We start from the raw sequence: 22,456 nt of genomic DNA, 5'->3' as shown, positions 1-22,456 counted from the left end.
CCTCTCATCGCCGAGAAAAAGAGCACGGACAGTTGGACAGGCACGAAGTACCTTTCATTACCGCGTCTCCTCGATCGTCTTAATCCCGGTTGCTCGATCAATGCGCACCAAGTTGAAACTGAGGGAAGGGTGTGTTAAGCCGTTGGAATTGGACGTCGAGGTAACGATAACCGATCGAACGAGATAGTATCGTGCCTCTTTCGCGCCCCGCCCGTGTACCGTTTCGAGCCGTGAGAATAACCGTTTCGAGTCGATCGACTCGAACGAGGTGAATTTTTGTTGTTGGAAAGTGCGTCGAGGAAAGTGTGTGTGCAACAGCAGTAAGTAGCAAGTGTGAAAAGACAAAAGCTACACGGTTCGTTCGCTTTCGTTTGGATTATCTCATCTTTCGGTCGGTCTGTCTTGACCGATTTCCATCCCCGTTCCACGATGCCGTTCCTTCCATCGTAAAAAAATATAACGGCTTATGGGGGACGACGGAGGGACGAAGAGTGAGAGGGAAGCGGGCCGCGATATATCTGCACACCATTGGACGGTATAATCTCGTAAAAGCTGCACACAAGTGTCCATCTACGTGAGCCCGTACGTAAAGCCGTCGACGAGGATCACGAGGTCTCTAACCAGGAAACGTGGTACGCCGGCCACTTTCGACCACGCTTCGTTCCAACTGTATTCCACGTGACAGAGGAACGTTTCCTCGAGGAAACGATCCCTCGAAGAATATACTCGGTCACGGACGGTGTTGAACCGTTGGGTGATCTCGTAAACCCTATCCTGAACCCTCACCGTCGAGACTATATTTTTGGATGGATCTTATAATATATACGAAGTGACAGTAAGTTCTCTGTGATGCTTCGCTTCGTGAAAGCTTCTGGCTGTTTCGAGCAATTTTATCGTATTTATACGTAAAAAAAAAAAAAAAGAAAAAGAAAAAGAAGAAACGAATTAGAGGTATATAATATTTTATAATAACTAGATTTAAAAAAAAAAAGATAGATTCAATTTTGTTTTTAATTTTGTAAAGGAACGAGAGTTTGTAAGATTGTAGAAATTTTTACACGAGCGATCGTAAAGTGATTTTTTTAATATATATATATAATATTCGTCGTATATTGAATAGAAAGAAGATTGTAGTTTTTGGTAATTAATTGGTAATGCGCGAGTGCCACGTTCACGTTATCTGAATCACGGAAGGATGGATCAAGTGCACGTGAAATCGTCGAGATCGACGTCGAGGAGCAACCCGGCGAAAATGGCGTGCGAGAAGGCGAGCAAGAGGCTCAGGACGATTCTGGTTAAGGCGTCGCGCCTCGGCGTCTCGACGACGGAAGTTGCCAAGTTGGCCAGCGCCAAGAAGCTCATTCCGCAGAGAGATCACGGATGGAAGTTGGCGGTGTTCCTCCTGGTCATGTTCGGCGGCGGAGTGATCGTCGCCTTGGCCTGCACGGCGAGGAAAGGCTGCTCGAAGCTGGAGGAGATCGTAAGTAACGTTTCAAATATATCTCATTATCGTTATTAATCGATGTAAAGCCGATCGATTCCTCGATGGGATTTTTAGGATAGAGCAAATCGGAAAGGGGATAAATTAGAGAGAAGATTTTTTATACGTCGATTTAAATGATGAGAGATTTCGAGAGATAGGAGAAATTTTAATTGGTCGAGAATATTTTTCCAATTAGTAAATTTCGTAGCCTCGTGCAGACAATTTTCATTTCGGTTAGATTAAAGCTGGCAAATTAGTTTTCTCGCGTTTCGACCATCTCCGAAAGAAGAGTTTGGAATATCTAAACTTTACGTAGAGGATTTTTCGATACTTCGTTTTCGAAATTAGATTCGGTAAATTAGATTTCTTGTTCGGTGTTTATTTATGATAAATTTAGATAAAGTTTCCTTTGATCGAGGATGTTGTTTTTAACCGATAGGTGTCAAGATTCTCGTGTAGAGAATTAACAGGGAAACATTTATACGAAGATTATATAGACAGAGATATAATATTTGGAATTGTAGGTAGGTGGAGAATGATAGGATAATTCCAGCGTATAAAAATGTTTAAAAAGTGTATCGGATTCAAATATTTATCCCATTCTGACCTTGTTTGCCAGTTAAAATTGTTTTTTACTGTTCCAATAATATCCGCTCCGAAGCGTGCTTGCGTAATTAATTCCATTCAAATATTTACCAGACACAATTTCATATCTTATGCATGATCCTGATGAATATTTGCCGATACTCTTATGATATTTCACGAATTATTTTATATTCCGCTCCGATAAGAGCAACGCGGTGTATAAAAAATTTCGACCGATAATTTTTAGCAACTGCAAAATAACTTTGGAATATTTTCACATCTCCCTCCCCTTTCCCTCCCCTCTCTCTCTCCCTCCACGTTGAATTCGCTCCACGTAAAATATTGTTCCACGTTCCACAATCATCGTTCGATGAAATTAATATCGATTCATTAAAAGGATTTGGCGAATGGTTAAAAAACGAGTCGTTCGGTGAAAAACCGTTTCCTCGGATTAAATCATACGTCTTCTCCGTTCTTTCCCCCATACCGGAAGACCTTCGAACGAGTGCAAGACTTACGAGACTGTAATTGAACTCTGTATTTAAATCCTTTTGTAACGAGGCAACGTTATACATACTGATGAGGCGAATTAGGCGCGTACACGGTTACACGGAATGTTCTCTGTAAAAAAGGGGGAAAATGTTGGCGTGAGTAAGCGGAGGTAAAAACTCGATGGTCGTGGAGAAGGCGCGTACCCGTCTACAAAGAGATTTGAAATGGCCTTCGATCATCTGCATTCATAAATCCTTGTACTCGGCCCGAAAGAATCCTTTGTCACGCAACACAAGAGAGGGGGCGCCATTCTTTCCGGAAAAGAAGAAATGAAACGTTCGTGCATCGTCCCAAATTTGTGGAACGAATTTTTCCTCGTGGGGAGAACAGTTCGCATTTTTGAATAGATACCGAGAACAAAATAAACCATTTTTCCACAAATCTACTTTGGTTATATCCACTTCCAATCCGCATTGAATTATATCCTTAAGAATGGCAATGATTTGAGACGACAACGATTCTTGGCCGAGGAAAAATCGTTTCTCTCGAAAATTTATTCTTCGATATGTAACAACGATAATTAAGAAAAAAATTAAGAAATCATTAGATAATTGTAATGGACGATTGGAAAGCTCACAGCTCGAATACCATAAAAGAAAAAAGAAAGATTTCCCATCGGCAGAATAACTCCTTCGGTCTGGCCATTATCGTTCAATACTACTTGGTCACTCGTGTCGGTAGACGCGAGCTCAACTGCGAGGGGAAAGAGGGATAGGATTAAACGCGATCCATCGCGCGACAACTCATTGGTTTTTCGCCCCTCGTCGTCGTGGCGAAACCGACAAACTTTCGAAACTTTCGTCCGTCCGACGAATCCACGAAAGACGATACACGGTGGTGCATGCGCGAGATATCGACTACCGTGGCCCGTGCCAAGAGACAGAGAGAGAAAAAGGAAAAGGGCGAGAAAATAAAGGACGGGTTGCGGGAATAGAGAGAAAGGCATCGCGTGTGCAAGAAGCTAGCTAGAACGAGGAGAATGGGTGGGAGGGGGCGAGAGGACGGTGTTAACGATGTTTCGTGTAGAGAGGAGACCGGGCGCTGAAATTACAGATCAAGGGGTTTCTAAACAATTACGCTGTCGGCGGGAGGTCAGGGCGAGCAGCATGAGGTTAGAGGTTACGGCTCGCAGGAGCCGAGGCTTGCGGCCTGCGGCTGGTTGCGGACGAGGGTCGAGGCTAACAGGAAGTGCTCTCTCACCGCCGGCCAATGGTCGGGGGTGGCTACATCGGCGACTGGCCGGAGAAGCATCAGCACCACTCCTATCCTCTGATATTCCCCGGGGAGCGAAGGCTTCCATTGTCCCTCTGGGGCGAACGGAGATAGATAGGTCGAACCGGGAGAATTCTCGTGGGGCGAGGATAAGAGTGGGAAGGTTTAACGGGGCTGGTGGTGGTGGTGGCGACGGTGGTGGTGGGCAGGCCGAGTGTGTGTTGCAGGCCAAGGCAAAGCTTACCCATGGCTATCCACGGGAAAGGGTGTACACACAGTGTTACGGCGAGGATCGATCGGTCGCCAATAACCACAACTTGGAAAGTTCCCTCTCTTTGAATGGGTGGTGAACAGGATTGGTAGCGATTTTCACCGGTACCGGCAACGAAGACGACCCCTCGTGATCATCGGCCTCTCTAACAGGGCTGATTGCCGGTCAGAAACATCGCCCTCCCTTCCCCACCAACGTGGAATTATTCCACGACAAGTGTTACCGAATCGAAAGGGTATCTCCTTTCCCCCCCTCTCTCGTGCTTTAATCTCCTCTCGCGCCATTATCGGTTAGCGTGAGAGCCGGTTCCTTGAACTCGATTCGGGGCCCTTGACGTGGCGCTCCGTCTATGGACGGGAGCACGGAGCAGGAAGCACAGATCCCTTTGATGTTCGGGAGGCAAGCAGATCGGTCTCTGGGCCATTGTTTATATAAAGCTTGTTAACGCTATCTCGGTGCACCGGTGATGGACGTGCATATATATGTATTCGGTTAGAGGAGCCGAGATACGGGACACTGGCGGAGATGGAGCGTGAAATGTAAAGTAGGCCAATCTCTTCCTCCTTCTCCTTCTCCATAGTTGACCATGTTTGCCAAGTACCTACGTTGGGAGAAAGTGACGAACTCGAAAACTTGATCTTTGTCGTATCCGCGAAACGATATTCAAAGACTCGAGAGGAGGGATGAAGAAGAGAAAAGAAAGATACGATGAATAAAAGGACGATGATGAAGAAAAGAAAGAAAGACAAAGAAGTGTTATTCGAGAATTGAGATCGAGTCAGGATAAAGATGGCGACTTTCCGTGTGGCGATTCGACGCTGAAAATCCACGCCGTCTACACCATCAAATCCCATCACGAGGACGGCATAAATTTCTCCGCCACATTGAACCCTCCCTTTTCATTCCCTCGTTCCCTCGTCCAGCCTATCCACAGATATCTTCCCGCGATGTCATGACTCGCTTGCGTTCCCGCAACCGTGTCACACCAGAGTGCAGAGAGCAGGACATTTATGATTCCGTTCGTTCCTCATCATGCGTGGAGAACGCGGCCGGTTACTACCGTTCCACGCTCGCACTCCGTTCCGTACACGAGCGCATATACACAGATACACACGCACGTGTATACACGTAGCTGTATATACGGATAGGTGCAGATAGACACAGGCAACACGCGAGTCTGCGCTCCGTGTACACGTATGTACAGGGTGTTTCCCAAAATTCCAGTCACGGTTGCTCGATCGCAATAATTTCCAGGAAATCCGAGCCCCGAAACAAAATTTCTCTGCCCCGAGGGGACGAATAGATGGGTGTATATATTTTTTTAATTGGACCCGGCCGAGCGAAAAATTTGCAACGCAAACATTCATGGCGGAAACGATGCTCAGTCCTACGTAAGCGCGTAACTTGAAAAATTTCGAACCGTTTAATTTTGCGCGAAGGCTTTTACACGTATTCTCCTAAATAAATCCAATCGTCTCGATTCATTTCCGCGAATTTACACCCGCGATTATGAATCGTTTCGATTTCGTCCACGATTTCGTCGCGTTTCGAGCCTGGTGGATCTTGAAATCCCGGAATCTCGTATCGGAAAGAGAAGGAGGGAGGGGAGGTTCGAAGTTGGGGTAAAAGAAAAATACGAGTCCCTCGATCCTGGGTCTGGCAATTGAATCGGTCGATTCCTTCTCCTCTCTGCAATTTATGTTTGTGTTTCGACGTTGAACGACACTCGGCCACGGAGGAAATTCTCCCTGAAGGATACTTGAATTAACTCTTTAAGCGGCGGGAGTGGATATATCCGAGGAAGTTGGTTTTTCATACGATAGATCGAGTGGATATATCCATCACTGTCTTTATTTGTTTGGGGGGACGTGATTGCCCGTTCAAGTGAGATCCTTTCTTTTATTTCCTTGTCGTCCATCTCCACCGCTGATGGAAAGCTTCCTCGACAGCTCTCAACGCGCGCTTTCCACTTAACTTCCCATAAGGGACATTAACGAGCTTTCGCGTTCCTCCCCCTCCACACCCCCCTCTTTTTTTTCTTTTTTTTTATCCCTCGATCAAAATTTTTAAATTAAAATACACAAAACCTCGATTAAATTGAAATCTACGATATAACATATTCGTATCATTCGTCTCTAAAGAAGATTTTATATAAATATATCCGTAATTCTTTTCGCATATTAATTTTTCCTCTTCTTTCTTCTTGATTCCCTGCTCTCTACGACAAAAACGTTATATAAATAAAAACGTGTTATCTTTTACCGTACACAGATATATCCATGTATTCGTATAATTGATAAATGGCCTCGCTCTCAAAACTCAAAAGCCAGATCAAAATAAAATTACGACGCGTTTTAGAATCCCGTCATATATCAAAATAAAACGTCACCCTCGTGGATATAACGAGCACCCTCCACTAAACGTCACTCGTGAATGCTCATCGAGCGACGAAAAGTCCGCGTTCCCCCATGGTTAAGACCATAATGATCAATTACACCGGGAATCAGCAATACGTGTGTGTGTGTGTGTGTGTGTGTGTGTGTGTGTGGAGGTGGAAGCAGCACGACTCGTTAGAGAAGACAGGTGGCATCTACGCTGTCGGGGCGTTGCACGCGAATCAACTGGAAATCACCCGATCCGCGGACAGATTCACACAGGCCAGCACAATTTCGAGGTAACACGAGGGACAGCTCTGTGTGGTGTGTCCGTCACCGGTGGCGGGAATATGATCCCTCCCTACTGTTCCGTCAGATTTGTCTCTCCGCCTTGTAATTAATTAATGCATCGATTTACTTCGCCGCTTCTCTCTCTTTCTCTCTTTCTCTCTCTTCAACCATCTCGATTGAGATTTAATCACGGGCTGGTTTGAGAAGAAGAAGCTCGATCTCGGGTTGGAAAAATATTCTCCTGTCTCCCTTCGCTCGTCTTTGCGCGTTGAATATTTCGACCGGTGGAACAAGTCCGTGACAAAGGATGACAAATTATTAAACTTCGTCCGCAGGGATTTATTGGAAGTGGAAATACGAGTAACGCGAAAGATTTAAACCTGCGTGATTAATGAATGCAGATTTCTCGCTTTTGTTTCCCGAGTAGGGAGTAGGGGGAAGGAAAGCTTTTTTGTGTATCGTTTTTTTTTTAAATGTCTGTGCTTATAAATTTACGTCGGGAAAGGAAGATTCTTTTTTTTTTTTTGCACGATCTCGACAACGTCGTTATATGTTCTATATTATTTTATTATTATTATGCTTGAAGGAATGTAAGAAAATTCATCGTGCTCCGTTGTCGATACGCAGTTTCAATCGATCGAGACAGAAATTTCATCGAATCGATACTCGAACCGTTTAGAAATTGACGTTCAAACAACAAGAGACGAAACTCGGGTTTGAACACGGGCACAAATCAGTTATAACGTGCATACATTTCGAGCAAGCAATCAGACCTAGCTCGACGTTTGTTTGAGAGCAAACTAATGTTGCTTCCCTTGATGTGGGGAGCTCGCGCTACTTGCACCCTTTACGTGGAATTTGTTTATGAAGATACGCGCATATATATGTATATCCTTAAAAAATTGCCTCCACCGATTCCGCTTTCTAATGAGTTTAAGCTGATTAAAATTAATCGGGAAACAGGAACAAACAGGAACAACCGCCATCCGCAACACAGTTATTATTGCCATTAAGAGCAATTTTCCGACTAAACAACTCGACGTTAGACGTTTTACTCGCGCGTGCAATCGGGATAACAGGCAATCGCTCGAGCCGGATTAAATTTTCGCGGTTAATCGAGGACCGGAAACAGAAACGCTCGTGCAGAAACAGAACAGAGGGATGGTTACGCAGGGTAACGAAGGAAAATTGGGAAAATTGGAGGTAGGGAAGGAAGGGAAATCACTTTCGAGCGTTGGCAAAAGACCCGTCGAGACGACCTTGTTTCGTTTTCTGTCACTGTGTCGAGAGAAAGGGCGACGGATACGACGCCTTCCTTCGCGCTGGAAAAACGAATGTAAATGGAACGAGAAAGGAACGGTTTCGAACGAGCCACGTCGATCCGATTACCGTTCCGATCTGTGGACGGGTGTCACCGGCCATTAGTGGGGAACTCGAATTTCAAATCCCGTTTCCGTGATTACAGTGCCGGAAACGAGTCCGCGAAAGGGAAAGAGAGAAGGAAGAAGAGAAGAGAGAGAGAGAGAGAGAGAGAAAAGAGAAGGCAAAGTCGAAGAGAGAGCAACGGATCCGTGACAGGTGGTGATTATTCCTCCGGTATCTCCGTTCTTCCGCTCCTCGTGGACCTTGGAAAGGTCTTTCGAATCTTTTTGAACATCAATTCGTTCGGAAGAGTTGGCGACGTTGCGCGTCACGTGACGTTTATCGCGGTTTGGAATTATCAGAGGAGAGAGAGAGAGAGGAAAGTTTGGGCGGTTTTATCAAAGCCGGCTTGTAATAAGTCGTTGCGCCGAGAAATCAAAGGGGAGCAATTTCGAAGTTGAATCGAGATGGATATCCATGGATTCGACTCGAGGAGAAGAAGATGATGGCAGGTTTTTCCCGAGTAGAGAGGATTCGGTGGAACTTTCTCCCGGGACTTATGGGGGTCGGCGATTTTATCCGTGACGATTAATCTGTCTTCGACCTTACGATCCCTTTTCCTCCCCCTCTTGGGGGAATATAGAGTGATATTTGAGCAAATGGATGTAACTTTAAATCGATGGTAAATCGGTACGAGGGATGATATTAGGTATGGATATCAGGGATGCACGTGAAACGTTTCTTTCAATCAAATAATTTTCTTTTTTTTTCTTTTTTTCTAATTTTGTCGAAGATATTTTACGAAAAATTTATTTCTCAACGCGACCGTGATAACTATTGATGAACGGGGCGATGAAATTTATACAACGGATTATATATACGGTTCGTGAATTTTATAGAAACGATATTTCGTCCGCGCCCAATCTAATAAAATACAGGATTATGAAAGTTAGGGGATAGGGGAAATAATATTTTTAAGCCTCGAATAAATATTTATTGCGCGAAAAATGGAAGGAAAGCGAGTACAAGAATCGCGACTTTTACAAATCATATTCCATTAATTTTACTTTTCATTTTCATTCGTGAATTTATAATTTCGTCTCAAGTGGTAGTAAAAACTCGCCGCTCTCGGCCTCGACCTTAACCACCGATCCCCATCAATCGTTGGGGAAAAAAAAAAAAAAAAAAGAAAAAAAAAGAAAAAGAATCTACTACTTTCAAAAACGCAATCTCCATTTCAACGAATCGACCCGGTCTACCAATATTGACGCCCATCCATCGCGCATCGAGCCGGAATCAAAATCCACGCGGGCATTCCCCGCCGTATCGGCCATAATACCACCAATCCTATAGTCGTGGGCGTTAGCAGTATGCAGTGTGCCGCGATAATGTCGAGGTCTGGGTGACATAAAGGCAAAAGGGAGTGAGAGGAGAGCGAGAAGAAGTGGCATAAATAGAAAACGAGGAGATGGAAGGAAGACGGGGAGATAAAGCCGTGAAAAGGAACAGAGGGGGGGAAAGAGAGAGAAAGAGGGAGAGAGAGAGAGAGAGAGAGAGAGAGAGAGAGAGAGAGGAAGAGGAAAGAGGGTGGCGGTGAAAGAGTGAGCGGAATGAAGGCGGGAGGGAGCCGCCTAGGTTGGTCGGATGGGTCGAATGGGGTGGTGGAGGAGGATGGGCGTTGGATGGGCGCTAGAGCGTAACCTGATATAGCTGCCAGCAAGCTGCCGTAGACCGGTATCGTATCTATCCTTCCACACCCCTCCCCCTTCCCCCTTCCCTGATCCGGTGTCCCACCTTCGACTTCCATCCTTTCTCTGCCTCCCGCCCCTCCGTTCCGACTCCTCCAACCTACGCTTGCCAGGAATGCACCGTTACCCAGGAATATTCCCGGCGTAAATGCAGCATCCGTGTTTTCTGTTCCACTAGGAGGCCTCTAGACGATTCTTCCCATCTTTCACCCCTCCTTTTCCCCTCCTCCTCCCCCACCCTCGCCCCTTTCCCCATTCATTTCCTATTCTTCTTATTCGGATTCGCTCTCGTTCCACTCGAAACTCGTTCCGGTCCATCGGTGTGTTTCGTTTCCCGCCCCCCGTTTCGGATGTTACACACCGGATGTTCCTTTTTTATTCGCCGAAGCACACAGCAGATGTTGCATGGAGGGAGGCTGCTCGATATTCGCGCGGACCAATTCTCTCCATTCCTTAAATCGGGCCTAGGAAACAGAGGCGGGGAGGCCGGGATCGAATATCGTTTCGCGGCGCTGGAAATCACAATCCGGGAATCCTATCTTCTCGCCTCCGATGTATCATTGCTCCCGATTACGAAATTTCAAGGGGGATCGAACCTTTCGATTACGTAAGATGACGCGGTCGTGGATGGGAATAAATTTCCCATCCCAAGTGCCAGTGTTTCTCGAAAGCTCGCGGTATACTCGAGCTATATATAAGACGTATCTTTCCGCTCGATATCATCTTTTCGAATCTTTCTACCTTGTTCTTCGTCTCTCTCTATTCTTTTTAAAATTGAATCGCGTAAAATTTTTATTCGGTATCTCTCTTCCTTCCTCCCTTTCTTATTCGTTTAATCGATAAATCGGTACTTTTTAAAATTAAGACACGCGTTAAATTTCTCGTTCTTCTTCTTCTTCCCCTTTTTCTTCTTTCTCTCGTTACTTTCTTAAATCGAAACAGGCGTCCATTCATCCTTACCACCCTTCTTCTCTCGCTACCTCGATACTTCTTTAAATCGTAGCTCAGTGAATTTTCATTCAGGGATCCACCATATCTAAAATTCATTGTTTCCAGGGCAAATCTTCTTAGCTTAGAACAATCCCTTTCATCGTGAAATTACCTTGCCCTCGGCCTTTAATGCAAAATAGAAAAAAAAAAAGAGAGAAAAGAAAAGAACAACGGGTAAAGGGAAGAACTATCCAAGAAGTTTGCCGAGATTAAAATTGATTACATGACTTGTCCCTCCCCCCTCCTTTCTCCTCCCTTTCATACCCATCCTTACGCCTCGCGTTACTTCATAATATCACGCTTACGGATATAAAAGGTGAGCAGCGAGGTATGCGAGGTAGCGAATAAATAGCGAAATAATAAAATAGAGATCGCGTAGATACGCGTTATCGTTGTACACAGGCGCCAGTTATGAAATATTCTTAGCTTCATTCACTGTTTCCGGAAATACTCGCGAGGGGTCGAGAGCTATCAGCTCGTTCCCGCCAGAGCTGATGAAAGCTGTTGTGCTCCCCGCCCGTTCCCCTTCCCTCTCGTTCCACGGGGTTGTCTCGCGAAATTCGTCGCCGGAATTCAACGCGCGACTCACCGCTCAAAGACAAATGCAACGAATTCAATTACGAATTCGTCCGCGGTGAATTATTAAACGCGTATTCCGCGGCGTGCACTCTTAATTAAAGCATCTGTGATTCGTCGCGCGTAAGATTGGCCGCGATCGAAGACGCGATGTCTCTTTGTAAAAAAAGAGAAATTCGCCGGAAATTACGCACGTTGCACGGACGAAGATAGAATTTTTACGTATCGGTGATGGTTCGGAATCGGTTTATTATTTTTGCCGATAGAAAGAAAGAAAGAGAGGGGAAAAAAAGAGAAAAGAATTGAAAGAGAAATTGTATTTTGCACAGTTTCACGGTTCGATAAATATGAACAGTATGAAAGAGTGAAATTGTATATTTTTAATCACCTTTGTATTGCTCGTTCACTGTTTCGCCTATTGGTTTCTCATAATACGATACAATTTTTATTCACTTGTTGTACAGAAACAATGGAACAATCCTGAAAAACATTTTAAAGTTAAATACCGTTTAAAGTACATCCTATATAATTTTTCCAGGAAGCACAATGCGCCCTTTCAACAAAAGTTGGCGTCGTTCAAAAGCTTTTATTCCCCTTTCACGAACGACAATGGAAATAATCTTACATCATTAGCAATCACGGCAACTATCCTATTTACACGGAGCCTATGTATATCCGACAATTTCTCTCTCTCTCTCTCTCTTTCTCTTCCTCTCTCTGTAAATGAAATTAATTCCCACATCTCGACCGCATCAATCGCCGCAACAATGTTTCATTTCCGATTTCATTCGCGCCCTTTGTTCCCCTCGCTGTATTTCCCCCTTTTCCTTTCCCCGCTTCTCTTTTTTTACCCCCCATCCCCACCCCGAAAACCGAAGCGCTCGATTTGCCCAATCACGCACAGTAACAACCACTCGAACAGGAATTCCTCGTCGATCGGAGAAAGAAAGGGGGCGGAGGATCGGTCGATGGCGCTATTAAGCCCTCGGTAAAGTGCACCGGTTAATTAGCGCGGCCTCGTCGATACTCGTTATAAACCGTTCTTATCGATATCGCAGCTTTGAAACGACACCATTAGCCCAAGTTCAACCCGCGGGGACGGGTTTTGTCCTCCGTTTACGAGAACTTGAGAACTCCATTATCCTGGCGAGGCTGCTGCAGGCGGCATTCCCGAAAACCAAGCAACACCATTGACCGAGATCCAACGTGGTGAACCAGGCAGGGATGGAAGGGAGGGGGGAGGGGTAAAGTAGAATGCCACGGTTAAACGGCCTTGAACTCTGTTACAGGCAACCCCGAAATTCCTGTATTAGAGAATCTCTTTTTACGCGTCCATCCTTCCGCATTCCCCGACAGTCGTTTCCATATTACGCGGCTAATGCGCTCGAGCGAAACGGAGTAAAATGGTTACGCAAATTGTAGGCCGGGGTGGATATTCGTTGAGCTGATGTTTCGCCATTCGTGCGACGAGTTTATCGCATCATCTCAGCGTAAAGAAGCGCGAGGGAGGAGGAAGTGTCTCGCGATTACGAGGAATTGGGAATTGTTCGAGGGAATTGAAAGAGAAGATCCTTTCTCGTCGAAGGTGTGGCTGGATTAATAAGGAAAGGATCATTGTGAAAGGAGATTGTGTCCGGTGTACAGCGGTGGTTACTCTTTTACGCGTTGATAATGGTAATTACGATAGTTCGAAATTCCGTTGATGCAGGGGTGGTAATATAAAGTTGAAATGGTTGGCGAGAAATCCAAAGAGTAATAAAACTTTGAATCGATGGAATTATCGAAGAGGAGGAGTGGAAAGTTGTTCGTTGTGCTCAATAATGAATGTATCTATAAGGGTAGCAATGGTTTTACAATTTTTGAAAAAAAGTTTTGCGTATATAATTCTAATTAAACGCGGAATCAAACGTGGAGAATGTTTGCAACCTTTGGTAACCGTATTATCGTATTTCAACATCGGATCGTGTTTTATTCATTTCCTTCCGATAGCATTGTAGCAACGATGTAGCAAGAAGAAGAAGAAGAAGAAGGAGAAGGAGAAAAAACCGATACTTATGGTACAGAGCGTTAAATATCAGTTTCGCTGGTAGTTTCCTTGAATAATGAAATCACACGGAAAATTAATTCTCCCGTCAGGCGTTTCTGGCGCAGGTTGGCGGCTCGTTAATCGCGGCCGTTATGTTTTCGTCCCATTAAAATTACATCTCCTCGGGAATTTATAACCGAACGAGTATGCCGCCCTGACGAGCGGTCGATTCGCACCGGTGCACCCGAGCCTATCCCTCGCAATCATTAATCACTCCCCTGGAAAATCAAGAATACGACCGAGAAGACGACGCTTCGAAACCCGCCCCTCTCTCCGTACAAATTTAAAATCCGTAAATTTCTCGATACTCTTCTTTTCAAGAAAACTTTCAATCTCGAAACCTTAGAGACTTAGACATTGAAAATTCGCTCGTGATTTCGAAGGTAAGATAACAATGGACGATCTCTACGAAACTCGTTGTCTCGCTCCGAATCGAGTTCTTAATCGGGTACGAGCCGATTAATCCCTGGCTGGTCGAAGAGAGAACGCGGGGGGGAGGTGAAACATCCGATTCCCCGTGTCGGTCCATCGATATTCCTGTAAAAATACGCTTTCGTCGAACGTGGATGGCAGCTCGTCGCTGCTCACCCGTCCATAGGCGATAAAACGAGGAGACGAGCGCGGCGGACAATTTCGTTTTCGCCTGACGAGAGTTCGAAACGAGCCCCCGGTAACAGCATCGGTGCCAGCAGCAGCCAGCATCGAACCGATCTACGTAGGATCTGGCAGCAGCTGGAGCGACGCCCGTGACTGCAGCTGCATCGAGGTCGGCCGTATGGAGGAGAAAGAGGAGAAAACGAGAGAAGAAGGGGAGAGGGAGAGATGAAGAGTGGCAAGGGTGTGAGAGGTGGAAGGTGGAGAGGTGCAGGATGCAGGGTGCGGGAGAAGGGTTCTTGCATCCGGCAGAGTGCAAGTGCTGACGTGAAGCAGCGTGCACGTATTGCAAAATAGAGGCGGAGGACGGCTGATGCAGAGTAAAGGGTGTCTGTGTGTGTATATATGTGTATATATGTGCATATATATGTGTGTGTACCGATGGAAGAGCACGAAGCTTGGACGATGCGCCACTCGTGCAAGCTGCCACGTGGACGGACCGGCCGTTTTAAAGAGTCTTGTATCGAAATTCTTTTTTTCTCTTTTTTGGCCTCGACTCGAGGGCCAACGGATCGTCCGTTTCGATTCATTCCGGATTATGAATTTGTAATTTTTATCGTGCGACCTGGGACGTGTGACCGTCGAGGCATCGTGGGGTATTTGGGATTTCGGTGTGACGCTAAACGGGTGAATATTTAATTGATCGTAGATTATGCATAGATCTTCTATTTTGTATTTGAATTCGAGAGTTAGGGAGAAGATAGGGGAGTTTCTCGCGAATATTTTTCGAACGAAACGATGAACTTTCGATTAAGTAGAGTTTGTGGAAATATCGATAGAATACTGGTATTTGTATACAAAAAAAAAATAGAAGTTTCTACGTGACAAATAATTTTACTACCGCGAATTAATTTTACCGATTCCTTTCGCCTTATTCCACTTGTCTGACAAATGAGCTATATCACATGCCTCACCGGTCTTATTACTTTTATACCGCGAATTATTTGCCCGACTACGAGTGTCTAGTTCTACTTGTCTGACAAATGACCGGTCACATAAGTATGACGATATTATTCTATCTTTTTGATAGAATGATGACTCGTACTATTTTTTCTATAACTACGACTATTTTAATTTCGTCTAAGAAACGATTGACTTATATTTATGTATTATTTGCTTATTGCTTACTATTCTATTTCAGAGGAGAATAAATTCTCTTTAAGGCAGGAAAATATCGAGAAAAATATTCGAGATTTTTATTTCTCTTCCCAGATTATCAAAGTTACAACAAAGTATCGAAATATTGAATTACCGCGCCACATAACTAGATTTCCTCGCGGCAAACCACCTGCGCACTGTTTGATGAATGGAACGCGGAGCTCTCTCTCTCTCTCTCTTTCTCTCTCTCTCTCTATTCACGTCATCGTTTCATCAGGGCTTTATTTATTTTTTACACGTGTCCCCCAAAGCACGAGATAGGTATCTCGAGTGTAGCAAAAGTCGTCGTCCCGTCTTAGGAGAGCCTGTGTTTCCAGGATGAAACTTTAAATTCTTGATGAAAGCGGTCGGAAACGATGTAATAAGAAACTCCCCGAGAGGGGAAAAGAAAGCTCGCCCCATCCGCCCCTTACAATTCCCTCGCCATCCACCTCGCCTCTTGCATAATTCGCGATTTCGCAGGGTTTTGGAAGGGGGTGTTAATTAAACCGGCAATCTGTTCAATCCCACCTCCTCTCTTCCCCTCCCCTCGGTTCTCGAAAGCAACGCAGCTGACGCCGCGACAACGCTCAACTTTCCGTTTCACGTTAAACAAGCGATAACCCGATGAACACCCGCCAACACTCTTTCACACCTTTCACCGCCGAACCGATGAATTTAAAACGCGCTCCTTCCCCAACGAATCGCACCTAACGAATCTTTCCCCAACGATCTCGCCGACCAACGTTAATTAATTTCTCGGGGGCCAATATTTATACGCACCCCTCCCTTCCTTTTCTATCTCTATCTCGTTTCTCTCGGTTAATCCACGGGGAAAAGTTGAAGAGAATTTGTTGAACGGATTCGCGGATCGTTCACTTTGGTGACGGTTCGAAAGGAGTTCGAAAGCTTTTCCATCCCGTTCGAATTCGATCTCGTATTGGATCGATCGATCGATTGGAGAGGAAAGGAACGTTTTAACACGACGGTTGCCACCAATTAGAAACGAATTTTACGCGTGCACGTCCTCCGTCCTCCGCGTTTCCTGCCGGCCGAATTTCGCGGGTGCAACGAGCAGAAACGCGGGAAACGATGGACGGGAATTGCAGGCGGAACTAGTTGAACGAACGGTAATTACGCGTGTACAGGGAAGGGGAGAAGGAGGGGGGGGGGCGGTGTCGATTCGAAATCTCCGCGGCTGGAAAACGGGCGAGGGAAGGGGGATCGAGTATTTCGAGGCACGCGTCACCGATCCCGATGAACGGGATACACCGCCGACGTTATGAGCGCGATAATTAATTGACTCTCGTCTCGTCGTTGGAGGGAAAGTTGGAAGCGCGGGCGCGGCAACAATGGATCGACAGGAACTTTCATCCGGGAAGTTTGATTCGGGGCGTAGGGAATGATTAGCCCCGGCCGAACAACCGCCAATCAATTCTGCAGAGACAGGGGCGATGATCGTGTAATTATCGCCCCTCTTCACGCAACTTTGGAACGTGTAATTTGCATCTACGATGCGGCATCCACGAATTCTTGTAACGAAGAGAGATATTGATTGAGAGAATATTGAAGAATTATATCGGTAATAAAGTGTTTGACAAAGTTATTTTTTTATTATTATTTCTTGAGATACATTACAGATAAATACATATTTTGTATTTATATTAAATTATCGTATTTATATTTATCGTTTATCGAGGGAAAAGATTGCAACTGTACAACTGGTCTCCATTCGAGCTCTCCATCCGATTGAGATCGAATGGAACAATTGGCCATCCTCTATTTTAATTTAATTTAATCGCAATTGATAATTCGACGCGTATCATATACATTTTACTTTTAAATATCGTAAAAAAAAAAACGTAATTATATTCGAAAATTTAATAAAAAGCAATAATGGCGATATCGATTGTTCACAATTCCCCATAGCTCCAACCCGGATATATCGAACCGTATTAAAGACGAATAAAAATTCAAATGAAATAGAATCCCAAATAAGAGGCTGAATCGCGGCGGGATTGAAATCCTCGAAGAACGGAACCGTAAAAACGTGCATCGACGACACAGCGCGCGTGAAAAAGAAAAAAAAAAGAAATGGAGAAAAAGAACCAGCGGATAATGAAACACGAAGAATCGCAGTGCGATCGTTACATCGCGTCGTTCTTTTCTCTCATCGAAACTCTCTCTCTCTCTCTCATCAACTTCGGGAATCGCCGCGTCAGTGGTTTCGCGAGTGGTTGATAACGATCGTGAATGAGACAGACGCGGACAAGCAATAACGCGCGCTTCCGTAATAAACCGGTCGAAAGAGCGATTGAACAGAAGACAATGAGGAGCGCGGTGGTCAGGGTGCGTGCGTGTCCGTGGCAGGGAATCAGCCACGGTGGAAAAATATTTTAACGCCACGGGGCGAAATCCTCGTCGATGACAATTCCAGAACGCGCGGGGAACCAGCGCAGCCTGCCGGGCCTCACCTTTTTGCGGCGTCCGTTTCCTTTTTGAGTGCCGCCCACGCACGCCCCCCTGCCCTCGAGCGAAATTTCCGTATTACGCCCACGACGCTATCTCGATATCCGATTCCCTTCCATCCTCCTTGCTTTGATCACCGTTGTTCCTCCTGGAAAGAGACATTTGTTCCGTGCTAACGTTCTCTGGAAACGTGCACATGTTTTCTGGACTGCGTCTATCCTCCTCCCCACATATCGGCGCGCCACTTGCCACATTCGAGGAGAAAGGGTGGAAAATCTTGCCACCGATCCCAAGTTTCGAAACTTGGGACGCGGAATTAATATTAAAATATGCATCGAAGCGCAGGGGACGGGACACGGAATTGATCAGCGCGTTCTTATCTCGGGGGTGGGTTGTTCTTTTTTTTTTTTTGTCTTTTTTTCCTTCCTTTTTTTCCCGCCGTAGCACGGAAGCAATATTCCCGTGTTAGCGGTCCAATATCCGACTGGCCGGCTCGTCGATGGCTTCGCTCGATCAAAAGACACGATGCAACCCTTTGCGCCTCGAGGGATCCCTTTGGAGGGGGTGTAGCATATAAATTGCTCCCCATCGATTCTACGTCAGCGATTGTGCGACGTCGATGCGAGCAACCCGCGCTTTAGTCTTCTCTTCTATGTGTTCGGGGAACAGTGGGGGTGGATAGAGGTGGTGGTGGTTTGTTGGGCGGGTGTGTTCCGCAAAATGGGAATTGCTATACGCGCGTACGCTTGTGTGTGTGTGTGTGAGAGAGAGAGTTTCTTTAGTTGAAAGAAGAAAAAGAAGAAGAGGGAGGGATGTTTGAAAGAGAAGTAAAGTTATTTAAAAGATGTTTCGAATCGAATATTTGTGGTTATTTGTCGGAGAATTTGTATACGTGTATGCAGTTTTCTATCTGGATATTTTTTCCACGATCGAACATTTATCGGGAACAATCGTTTCATCATGTCGCGGAAAATAGAGTCGCGGGTATATAATTATTACGAACGCGGTCGTTACGTGATAAATTTTAAGTAATAGGAATGAAACTGACACTTATGGAATTCCGGGACGTTTGTATAAAATTATACCACTTCCTGCGAGAACGCTATACCCTCTCTAGCTGATGAATAAAGTATGTAGATGTTCAGATAGAAAGATAAAATTACACCGGACAGGTTTGTGCCTTTATTTCGGGATGGTATATATATCCACCGTTATATAACGCGAAATTGCATACCCAAATAATTAATTTATACCCTTATTCATGCACCAAAATAAAGCCTACAGCTCGACCCGTACAATTTCCGCATAAATATATTCGCGGGTTTCATTAACATTTTTTATTTTGTATCAATCGAGTAATACAAAATAGTATGCGTCAAAAATTCTCGTGAAAAATTTATCGTGTGCTCGATCAAAATTCGAGAGCTTCCGTACGTGTTGTGCGGAGGGATCAAATTTCGCGAATAAAAAAATATAAAAAGGTGTCGCGAAATTTTTCTTCGAAGTGTTTCGGTCGATGGATAAAGAGCAGCGTGATCTCGAATATGCTTTTTCTTTCATTCCATATCTTTATGCGTTTCGAAGTTATAGAAAAACGATGATTCTCAACGTCTATCACTGACCGAATCGCGAAGCTTGAGTTGGATCAGTGGAGATCGAGAGATCGAATTTTGGAACGATGAAGGAGAGGAGATATCTCACAAAACAAAAGTCGTATCTGTAGGAAACGAAAAGTATTTTAAAGAGAAAAATTTCCTACTTCTAACAAGATTACATTCGGATAATAGTTTCGCGTTACTTTGGAAATACAGCTGTTTAAAGTTACGATAATTTTAATAGAATTTGAAGAGGAGTTTTTTGAAAGAAACAGAATTCTATTCGTTTTTGATAGTTTCTTTTTTTTTTTTTATAACAAAATCATGGATATTCCCACAGTTTCTACATATAAAATTTTCTGGATTTTAGAAATTTATGAAACGCGCAATTTAAAAAGTTTTTCTCTCGGTTTCGTTTAAATCGGTTATACGTGAAATTGCTAGTATATTTAAACGCACCAAGTGTATATTTTGCAACTGTATTATTCAACAAACAGCCGGGTACTTTTATGAAATACCGAGCTGCGTCTCGGTTTTACCCAGTTTTCCTTCTCGTAATTCACTTTCATGCGACTTTCCGTGAAATGTTTGCTTTCACTCGTCCCGTACAAGCACGTGCGCACGTGGTTCCATGAAAATTTACGTAAATAAACCATGGAATATAATATGCTGAAAACGTTTTTTGCCAATATTTTTTAAAACAACATCGAGGGATAAACTTTTTGAGGATAACCCAAAGAAAATACACATAGATAAAGTTTTATCCGGTTGACTTGAAAAAATTTCTTGTGAAAATTCGCGTTAGAAAATTATATTTTTCACATTTTTTCGCATTTTATATATGAAATTTCATTCAAGAATTTCGATCATTCCCATTTCATCATACCCATCCAATCGGATAAAGTTGTCTGTGCGAAAATATACCGACGATCTTTCGTCTTCTCTTTTCCACGAAAATCCTATCAATTCGTCTTCGTTTATTGGCGCGCGCACATTTCGTTCACTCCAGAATTTTCCCGAAAAGATTCAGGCATGTGGCCAAAAGCACGGACGTTGTCGTTATCATCGTCATTGGAGCATATGCCGAGCGAAGAAGTCGAGCAACCGGAATACCTCTCTACCAAGCATCTTTTATTCCGGGTAAGCAATATATTTGCTGTACAGTATTTTCTATCAATCTGTTAAATGTACCAAAAAAGGACCGAGCGTTCATTTTCGTTTATTCATCGCAAATTGATTCATCGATTTTATCCGAAACATCGTCAAAACTTTTATATTTGCCGAGTACTTTAAATATTCGGTATATAACCAATATTACTAAGATATTGGAAAAGAATGGAATATTTCCGGAATAGAGAAAGAGAGGGTACGTATTTTCAATGTACGTGAAAGACTGGATGGACGTTTGCAACGTGTATCGAACTCAAAGTTTCAAGATGAGAACGCATAACGAAGTTACAAAAGAGGCAAGGATAAAACTTGATTATTGAACTTGTTATTGGTTTCATCTGTTCGGAACACCTTCGCTGTTTTGCCAGTTCTTTTCCCCCTTCCCTCTCCTTATTTCTTTTTTTTTTCTTTCTAGTTTTTTTTTTTTTTTTTAGTACGAGCAAAACGAGAAGTTCACGACCCTGTAGCCTATATTACATCGATTCGATGAGAGACCATCGAACTTACTTTGAAACTTGAAATTGCATATTATTGGATTCTATGGACGTCCACGATATTTCACGAGAAATACAATGACCACGTCCAAATTTCATCTTACACACAGAATACAGCGTATAATTGCCACTATGATTATATTATCATTCATTTAATACACATGTATTTCATTGTATATTTTATAAATAAAATAAAATATATATTATACATATTTTGTATATCTTTATTTTTATTTATATATACCTATTCTATCCTGTCTATCTACCCTATCCGTTCTATCCATCCTAGTTTACCTATCCTATTTATCTATCCTGCTCCATCAATCCCAGTTTACCTATCCTATCTATCTATCCTGCTCTATCCATCCAAGTTTACCTATCTATCTATCCTGCTCTATCCTGCTCCTAATTCACCTATCCCATATATCCCATTAAACCCTCCTAATTCCATACCATATTCCCCATTTGTCCTTTAGAAATAAGTAAAATGTTTAAAAAAATTATAAAAACGTAACACTTTGGAAAGGTAAGTATTTAGAAGGTAAGTATAAAAAAGGTAAGTAAACAAAAATTTTGCATATTATTTCTCCTTCGTTTGAATATAAAAATATAATGATTATAATAATTGAAAATGACGTCATACTTCTAAAATTTCTAAAATTCTTAGAAATGATGTCATGCTCTTGGAATTATCGAAATTCTTGAATGAAAGAAATTTTTAATCAATTTTTCGATTTTGTATTAGGAGAACATGATATGACAGGAGGTCGACCTCCTACAAATTTTTAATTTTTACTATATCTTTTAAACTATTGGTTTTTTGCTATAAGTGTGTTAATACTTCTTTGTGGGAAATTTTATGCTCTATCGACTGGTGCTATAAAAAATAGGTGTTATCGATAAAAAAAATAAACTTGTGCTAAAAAAGCTCCTTATTGGTCAGCCTGATAAAAAACTAAGAGCGTCATAATATAGCCCTTTCGAAACCATTCAACTTTTATTTGAAACATTTTTTAATATTCTGAATAATAAGCGAGATATTAAAAAAAAAGTATAAACGTCGAAATTTCGGCGACCGAAGAAAAATTTTTGGCCAAAAACTCGATTTTGTATTAGGAGAACATGATACGATAGGAGGTCTACCTCCTACAAATTTTTAATTTTTGCTATATCTTTTAAACTATTGGTTTTTTGCTATAAGTGTGTTAATACTTTTTTGTGGGAAATTTTATGCTCTATCGACTGGTGCTATAAAAAATAGGTGTTATCCATAAAAAAAATAAACTTGTGCTAAAAAAGCTCCTTATTGGTCAGCCTGATAAAAAACTAAGAGCGTCATAATATAGCCCTTTTGAAACCATTCAACTTTTATTTGAAACATTTTTTAATATTCTGAATAATAAGCG

At 43.3% G+C, this 22,456-nt stretch overlaps 1 protein-coding gene across 3 annotated transcripts; it reads left to right on the top strand.

Moving 5' to 3' along the window:
• The first annotated feature begins 1,006 nt into the window (after positions 1-1,006).
• Positions 1,007-21,238, top strand: LOC100577222. 3 transcript variants are annotated; one of them, XM_006560315.3, is made up of 3 exons: positions 1,007-1,480; positions 20,396-20,526; positions 20,991-21,238. In XM_006560315.3, the coding sequence occupies exons 1-3, from the start codon at positions 1,196-1,198 to the stop codon at positions 21,073-21,075; spliced, it is 501 nt and encodes a 166-aa protein (XP_006560378.1). In that variant the 5' UTR covers positions 1,007-1,195; the 3' UTR covers positions 21,076-21,238. The 3 variants fall into 3 exon arrangements, with proteins under 3 accessions (XP_006560378.1, XP_026300569.1, XP_006560380.1); XM_026444784.1 differs by having other exon boundaries at positions 20,411-20,526; positions 20,991-21,237; XM_006560317.3 differs by lacking the exon at positions 20,396-20,526 and having other exon boundaries at positions 1,010-1,480; positions 20,991-21,233.
• The last annotated feature ends 1,218 nt before the right edge of the window (positions 21,239-22,456 follow it).

The sequence above is a fragment of the Apis mellifera genome, linkage group LG13 (genome assembly GCF_003254395.2).
Source record: "Apis mellifera strain DH4 linkage group LG13, Amel_HAv3.1, whole genome shotgun sequence".
NCBI classification, from domain to species: domain Eukaryota; kingdom Metazoa; phylum Arthropoda; class Insecta; order Hymenoptera; family Apidae; genus Apis; species Apis mellifera.
The sequence above is the reverse complement of the archived record's forward strand: the minus strand, read 5'-3'. Positions and strand labels throughout refer to the sequence as shown.